At 40.3% G+C, this 8,458-nt stretch overlaps 1 protein-coding gene across 2 annotated transcripts in view; it reads left to right on the top strand.

Moving 5' to 3' along the window:
- Window positions 1-1,502: 1,502 nt before the first annotated feature.
- The window catches only part of wdr11 (WD repeat domain 11), a 138,995-nt gene continuing 132,039 nt past the window's right edge, over window positions 1,503-8,458 (top strand). For both annotated transcript variants that reach the window (XM_055901674.1, XM_055901673.1), the window contains exon 1: window positions 1,503-1,727. In XM_055901674.1, coding sequence (XP_055757649.1) covers window positions 1,642-1,727 — 86 coding nt within the window. In that variant the 5' untranslated portion in view covers window positions 1,503-1,641. The remainder of the gene's footprint in view (window positions 1,728-8,458) is intronic.

Raw genomic sequence — 8,458 nt, 5'->3', positions numbered from 1 at the left:
CCTAAAAAGTATTTCCATGTGCTTACACGATTGATATTATTGATTGTTTTTTTTACATAATTAATAACAGTGAGCAGCTAGCTAAAAAGGCCCAATGTTCACTGGGGTTGCAACCGGCTCGAACCAAAAAGCTAACGTTAGCATACAAGATACTGTTGGCCAGAGCGAATAAAAATCACTTCCTGTCTACAAGATGATTCTGATAGAAATAAAATAAGAGTTTAGAATTATGCAGGACGAAATGAAAGGGAGCACTTCTAGTCTCCATATCTACAGAGTTTACATCCAAAGAAGCGTCACTGATCATTTGGTGGCCCTTATAAAATGGCCCTTCAACTTAAATCCAGTAGTTTTCTTTCATATCGGACATACATATTGCATTTACAAAATTATCTCTACATTGTGTCACATCTAAATGGGGATCCATTCAAATCAGGAGCACTTCTAGTTTCCAAATCCACAGAGTTTACACCCAGAGGAGTGTCACTGCTCATTTGGCGGTCCTTGAGTTATGTCGCAAATGCGCCCACTCTGGTCTTGGCATGTGCACTCTAGCCAAATAAAATGAAATAAAATGTTATTGGTCGCATATATACTGTATATTTAGCAGATGCTATTGCGGGTGTAGCAAAACAGCTTGCAGATACAGTGTGGGTAGGCTACCTCCAAGTCAAACATATTTGTATATATCTTATGTAAACTGCACTGCAATTCAGTTTTATCGTAATCTGCCAAAGTGCTCCACTGTGGCACATGTATTTGTGTTAATTAAACCTAACTATCAAACATGCAAATAGCTGGATGTAAGCTGATTTCCACTCTTAAAGGGCCACAATAACAGCAATGACGACCTTGGGGGTCGTGGATTTGGAAACTACAGCTGCTCCTGTGTTAAAGGGACCCCCCCTTTTCCTGCAACACAATGACCAGAAAATGTTGTATGGTGCAATATGTATGTCCGATATGAAATATGGTTGTAAAATTAGAAGCGACACTGATTATGGATTCGGAAACTGTGGATTTGGAAAGTTAAAATGCTTCTGAGTAGAATGGACTGTCCTTTTACAGCGACACAACGTACAGATAATTTTGTACGATGCAATATGTATGTCCAGTATGAAAAAACTATTGGGTTTAAGTTGATGGGCCACTCTATAAGGGCTGGCAAATGAGTGAGCAGTGACACTGAAGGGAGTGTAAACTGCGGATTTGCTCCTGAGTAGAATGGACCCCCTTTTACTGCACAACGTACAGATAGTATTGTATGGTGCAATAAGTGATAGGCGTACACACACAAAAAAACATTGTTGACCTTTTAGGCTTGAAAGAAAAGAAGATAAAGACAAAATTACATAATATCTTATATAAATACTTTTAATTATTTTTGATTCATAACTAGTATAAAATCTTTAGATACTATTATTTTCGTTCTCATTTTTAATTTACAAAGCACACAGGACAGGACTTTTACCCGGAAGTACTTCGTTGTTATTGCCGACTTCACAGTTATATTATAACGCATCCTGGAATTGACACTTCCTGCTTATTTTTTTGTCCCTGTCAACAAACCAAAATACATGTTCTATGCGAGATTTTGTCCATTTATTTGGATGTAGCTAGTTAACTCAATTCATAGTAACAATGATTCCTTACTCTGTCAATATTAAACTCGCGGCGCGGACATTGACTGGCACGCTCAATTTGCAGAACAAAACGGCTGTTGACTGGTGAGTTCTGGAGCCCTGCGCATTGGCCTAGCTAGCTGAAATGTATGTTAGATATTTACGTTAACTCACTCAGCTGAGATGGTTTCTTCTACAGAAAATTAAGATGAGCAGATATGTATTAGATATTACAATATCATATTGTTTAGTCTTTGGATAAAGTCAAGAATTTGAGTACTTCGCTTCACAGTTGGCAAGTGGTGTTCTTGCTACAAGTTTCAGCAAGCTAGCTTAGCTAATGTAAAATAGCTTCGTCCCGCAATTTGCTTAGCCATTTATGTTAGTTAGCGTTTGGATTAACCATGTTGACTTTACGTTGCCGTCTGTAGACATTAAAAGTCAAGTTCAAATTGTTAATATAAATGTTAGCTAACATAAATGGCCAGTTGTGGGACGAAGCTAACGTTAGCTTGCTCGCTAATGAGGGAATTGTCTAACGTAACGTTAGCTAGTTATTGATTTGACATTGCAGTTGTGTTTTTGTGTTAAAGTTGACAACCAATAACGATGCCACTGTTTAGTGTCATTGGTTGAGGATAAATGTATGTGACTGATGGATGCCGTATTGCTAGTAGTTAGCTGTAGTTTTACAAAGCAAATAAAGTGTGCTTGTAAGATTAGTTAATGGGCTAGACCCCCACATTTGGGCCATAGGTGGAAAATGTGTGATAGTGCAGCAATAACAGCGTTCTCTGTGTTATCGGTCTCTTTCATCCCCCAATCCAATATCAAATTGTATTTGGTACATGTTTCGTAAACAACAGGTGTAGAGTAGTCTAAGAGTGAAATGCTTACTTATGGGCCCTTCCCAACAATGCAGAGAGGAAATAATAGAGAATTAATAACACAAGGATAAATATACATTGAGAATTATGTTGGCTATATACACAAGGTACCACTACCAAGTTCAGGTTTAGCGTTAAGAGGTAATTTAGGTAGATGTATACAGGTAGGGATAAAATGACTAGGCAACAGGATAGATGAACTGTAGCAACGGCGTATGTGACAACTCAAAAAAGTTAATGCAAAAAGGGTCAATGCAGATCGTCTGGGTAGCTATTGGTTAATTATTTAATGGCTTGGGGGTAGAAGCTGGTCAGGGCCATTTATTTATTTTCAGGGATGGTACATCAGTACCGCTTGCCATGCGATTTCAGAGTCCTTCAGAGAGGGTGGCTGGAGTCTTTGGCAGTTTTTAGGGCCTTCCTCTGACGCTGCCTGTTGAGGTCCTGGATTGGCCCCAGTGATGTACTGGGCTGTACTCACTACTAGAGGTCGATTTAATTAGGGCCAATTTCAAGTTTTCATAACAATCAGTAATCGGCATTTTTGGACACTGATTATGGCCGATTACATTGCACTCCACGAGGAGACTGCGTGGCAGGCTGTGACTACCTGTTATGCGAGTGCAGCAAGGAGCCAAGGTAAGGTGCTAGCTAGCATTAAACGTATCTTATAAAAAACAATCAATCTTAACATAATCACTAGTTAACTACACATGGTTGATATTACTAGTTTATCAAGCTTGTCCTGCGTTGCATACAATCGATGTGGTGCCTGTTAATTTATCATTGAATCACAGCCAACTTCGCCAAACGGGTGATTTAACAAGCGCATTTGCGAAAAAAGCACTGTCGTTGCACCAATGTGTACCAAATCATAAACATCAATGCCTTTCTTAAAATCAATACACAGAAGTATATTTTTTTAAACCTGCATATTTAGTTAAAATAAATTAATGTTAGCAGGCAATATTAACTAGGCAAATTGTGTCACTTCTCTTGCGTTCATTGCATGCAGAGTCAGGGTATATGCATCAGTTTGGGCCGCCTGGCTCATTGCGAACTAATTTGCCAGAATTTTACATAATTATGACAACATTGAAGGTTGTGCAATGTAACAGCAATATTTAGACTTATGGATGCCACCCGTTAGATAAAATATGGATAGTTTCCGGATTTGACCATATTGATAGTTTCCGGATTTGACCATATTAACCTAAGGCTCGTATTTCTGTGTGTTATTATAATTAAGTCTATGATTTGATAGCGCAGTCTGACTGAGCGGTGGTAGGCAGCAAGCGAGCTCGTGGTGCAACCAGTGCAGCTGTAGAACTTTTTGAGGATCTAAGGGCCCATACCAACACTTTTCAGCCTCCTGAGGGGAAAGAGGCATTGTCGTGCCTTCTTCACGACTGTGTTGGTGTGTGTGGACAATGAGAATTCCTTTAGTGATGTGGACACCGAGGAACTTAAAGATCTTGACTGGATGGGGGTGTGCTCGGCCCTCCGTTTCCTTTAGTCCACGACTCTTTTGTTTTGTGCAAGGTTGTCTCCTTTCCCTATCAAGACCCTCACAATCTCTATTGAGTTGCAGAGGGAGGTGTACAGTCCCAGGGTCCTGAGCTTAGTGATGAGCTTGGAGGGCACTATGGTGTTGAACGCTGAGCTATTGTCAATGAACAGCATTCTCACGTAGGTGTTCCTCATGTACAGGTGGGAAATGGCAGTGTGGAGTGCAATAGAGTTTGTGTCATATGTGGAACTTTTGGGGCGGTATATGAATTGGAGTGTGTCTTCGACACAGGAGGTTGGTGGCACCTTAATTGGGGAGAACAGGCTCGTGGTAATGAGTGGAATGGTATCACGTACATCAGACATGGTTTCCTTGTGTTAGCCATGACATTTGCTCTGTTTCAGTCCTTATTAAGGGCTGTCCTCTCCTCAGCAGCCTTCACTGGTCCAGGATGATGGTGTTGATGTACGCAATGACCAGCCTTTCAAAGCATTTCATGGCTACAGTTGTGAGTGCTAGTCATTTAGACAGGTTACCTTGGTGTTCTTGGGCACAGGGACTTCAGTTGAATGTGTACAATGGATAGCTGTGAATCTAAGTTTTCCAATAATATTTGATTAAAAGGTACATGTGAGCAATAACTTGTATTTTTATTTATTTAACTAGGCAAGTCGGTTCAGAACAAATTCTTATTTACAATGACGGCCTACTGTATACTGACATTGTTTGTCATAGGGTAAAATCTCTATGGGGAGAAATATATGGGATAGAGGGATGAAACAGTTATAACACAAGTGTAGCAATGGCAGCTTTTTCTATCACACATTTTCCAACTCTAGGGAAATAGAAATAGACCTTCAAGAAAATCACTGAGACATCATCACCCCAAGTGAGCCAGACTGACCTCCGGCCCATGGACTAATGTGCTAACTCTCAGTCTATAGCTACAGCCCTTTCCTGACTGTTGAGTTGCAGTAAAGAAGAATGCATGGCTCAGATGCAATGCTATGACGTGGGCAAGGCTACTTGTCTCCTTTCCTATCAAGACCCTCTCTCCAGCTAGCTAAGTCTACCCGCTACTACCTGCTCCAAGATCACCGTGGCAGAGCGATACACCCCCCCCCCCCCTCCAACATAGCTACTTGAACCAGGTCCCACGTTCAGTAGCCAAACATTGTCCAACGTTGCAGATAGAAATTGCATGAATAGAGCTAATGGCCGTGTCCGAAATCTGTCTTGCTTCTACAGTGCCGTCAAAGTATTCACACCCATTGACTTTTTCCACATTTTGTTGTGTTACAACCTGAATTAAAAATGGTTGAAATTGATTTTATTTGTCATTTGCCTACACACAATATCCCATAATGTTAAAGTGGAATTATGTTTTTAGAATTTTTTACAAATTAGTTAAATGTAAAGCTGAAAAGCTTTAGTCAATAAGTATTCAACCCCATTGTTATGGCAAGCCTAAATTAGTTCAGGAGTAAAAATGTGCTTAACAAGTCACATAACAAGTTGCATGGGCTCACTCTGTGTGCAATAATAGTGTTTAACTTGATTTTTGAATGACTACACATACAATTATCTGTAAGGTCCCTCAGTCGAGCAGTGAATTCAACCACGAAGACCAGATTCAGATCAACTTTATTATCCCACCAGGGGGAAATTAAATTTGGTCATGTGCTTAAAAAGAGAGTACATAACACAAACTACACACAAATAATTTATTGAAATTGCTATAGCTACACATTTAAAGTGAAAGTGCAATATGCTATGTACTCGAGGGACCAACAGACTATTTATTATGCAGGCTGTTGGAATAAAAGAGTCCCCATAGCTATCTGTTTTGATTTTCTTTTGAAGAAGTCTCTTTCCCCTTGTCCGGCTGCTGCTTTGACTGAATTTTGAGTGAAGGGGATGAGTACTGTACTGTAAAATGCTTTCAAGTTTAGGAGGATGAGTTTTGTGTACAGATTGGTGACTGATTCTTGATCTATACAAATTATCCTTCCCGCTGTCTTAATCATGCACTGAAGCTTGACTCGGTCTTGCACACTCATGTTTCTGAACACGCATATCAGACAAAAGGACAGCATACTTTGCAGGACAGATTCATAGAACATTTGTAAGATATGGCGGTCGACATTAAAAGGGTTCAGTTTGCTTAAAAAAAACATCTGTTACAATTTCTTTATCTTTGCAAAGGTACAGTCATTGAATTTCATTTTGTTTCGTTTCCCAGGTACTTATATGTGGTCACTCTATCGACTGATTCCCCATTGTTCTTCGTAGTGGAGTTTTGTTCCTTCTGAAATCAATTTCAGCGTTTTAATGGCTGTCATAGGAGAAACCTGAGGAAGAATCAACAACATTGTAGTTACTCCACAATACTAACATTATTGACAGACGTGAAAAGAAGGAAGCCTGTACAGAATACACATTTTCTAAAAGACACATCCTGTTTGCAACAAGGCACTAAAGTAATACTGCAGAAAATGTGGCAAAGCAATTCACTTTTTGTCTTGAATACAAAGTGTTAGGTTTGGGCCAAATACAACACATTACTGAGTACCACTCTCCATATTTTGAAGTATAGTGGTGGCTGCATCATGTTATGGGCATGCTAGTAATTAAGTACTGGATTTTTTCAGGATAAAAAACATAAATGGAATGGCTTTAAGCACAGGCAAAATCCTAGAGGAAAAAAATGGTTCAGTTTGCTTTCCACCAGACGCTGGGAGAGGAATTCACTTTTCAACTGGAAAATAACGTAAAACGCAAGGCCATATCTACACTGGAGTTGCTTACCGAGACAGTGAATGTTCCTGAGTGGCTGAGTTTTTACAGTTTTGACCTAAATCTACTTGAAAATCTATGGCAAAACCTGATAATGGTTGTCTAGCAATGAACCACAACCAATTTGACAGAGCTTAAAGAATTTAAAAAAGAGTAATGGGCAAATGTTGCACAATCCAAGTACGGAAAGCTCTTAGACTTTACCCAGAAAAACTCATGGATGTAATTGCTGCCAAAGGTCCATTTACAAAGTATTGACTGTATCGGGTGTGAATACTAATGGACATGAGAGATTTCTGTATTTAATTTTCAATAATCCCTAAACATGTTTTCACTTCGTCATTTTGGGTAATTATGTGTAGATGTGTGAAACCATAGATTGAATATATCTTGAATTCAGGTTGTAACACAACCAAATGTGGAATAAATCAAACGCTTTGAATACTTTCTGAAGGCACTGTACCTAAACAGTACATGTCCTGGTAATCCATCTGGCCTTGTGGCCTTGTGAATGTTGACCTGTTTGAAGGTCTTACTCACATCGGCTACGAAGAGCGTGATCAGTCTTTCGGAACAGCTGGTGCTCTCATGCATGTTTTAGTGTTATTTGCCTCAAAGTGAGCATAGAGGTAGTTTAGCTCGTCTGGTAGGCTGGTGTCACTGTGCGGCTCTCGGCTGTGCTTCCCTTTGCCTGTTTGATTATTCGTTGGAGAGCATAGCGGTATTTCTTATAAGCTTCCGGGTTAGTGTCCCGCTCCTTGAAGCGGCAGCTCTAGCCTTTAGCGCAGCGCGGATGTTACCATGGCTTCTGGTTGGGGTATGTACGTACAGTCACTGTGGGGACGACATCATCAATGCACTTATTGATGAAGCAAATGACTGATGTGGTCCTCAATGCCATCAGAGGAATCTTGGAACATATTCCAGTCTTTGCAAGAAAAACAGTCCTATAGCTTAGCATCTGCTTCATCTGACCACTTTTTTATTGATCTAGTCACTGGTGCTTTCTGCTTTAATTTTAGCTTGTAAGCAGGAGGATATAATTATGGTCAGATTTGCCAAATAGAGGGCAAGGGAGAGCTTTGTTTGCGCCTCTGAGGTAAAAGTGGTCCGGAGTCCCCCCCCCCCCCCCCCCCCCTCTCGTTGCACATTTAACATGTTGATAGGAATTTGGTAAAGCGGGTTTAAGTTTCCCTGCATTAAAGTCCCCGGCTACTAGAAGCGCCACCTCTGGGTGAGCGTTTTCTTGTTTGCTTATTTGGCAGAATACAGCTCATTCAATGCTGTCTTAGTGCCAGCCTCTGACTGTGCTGGTATGTAAACAGCTATGAAAATACAGATGAGAACTAGGTAGATGGTGTGGTCTACAGCTTATCATGAGATGCAATAGCTCGAGACTTCCTTAGATATCGTGCACCAGCTGTTATTTACAAAAATTCATAGTCCGCCACCCCTTGTATTACCAGACGCCGCTGTTCTATCCTGCCAGTACAGCGTATAACCAGCCAGCTGTATGTTGATAATGTCGTCGTTCAGCCACAACTCCATGAAGCATAAGATTTTACAGTTTTGAATGTTCTGTTGGTAGTTTAATCTTCCGCGTAGGTCATCGATTTTATTACCCCAAAGATTGCACGTTTGAT

The sequence above is a fragment of the Salvelinus fontinalis genome, chromosome 37, assembly GCF_029448725.1.
Source record: "Salvelinus fontinalis isolate EN_2023a chromosome 37, ASM2944872v1, whole genome shotgun sequence".
NCBI lineage: Eukaryota > Metazoa > Chordata > Actinopteri > Salmoniformes > Salmonidae > Salvelinus > Salvelinus fontinalis.
This window is presented reverse-complemented; position numbering and strand designations above follow the sequence as displayed.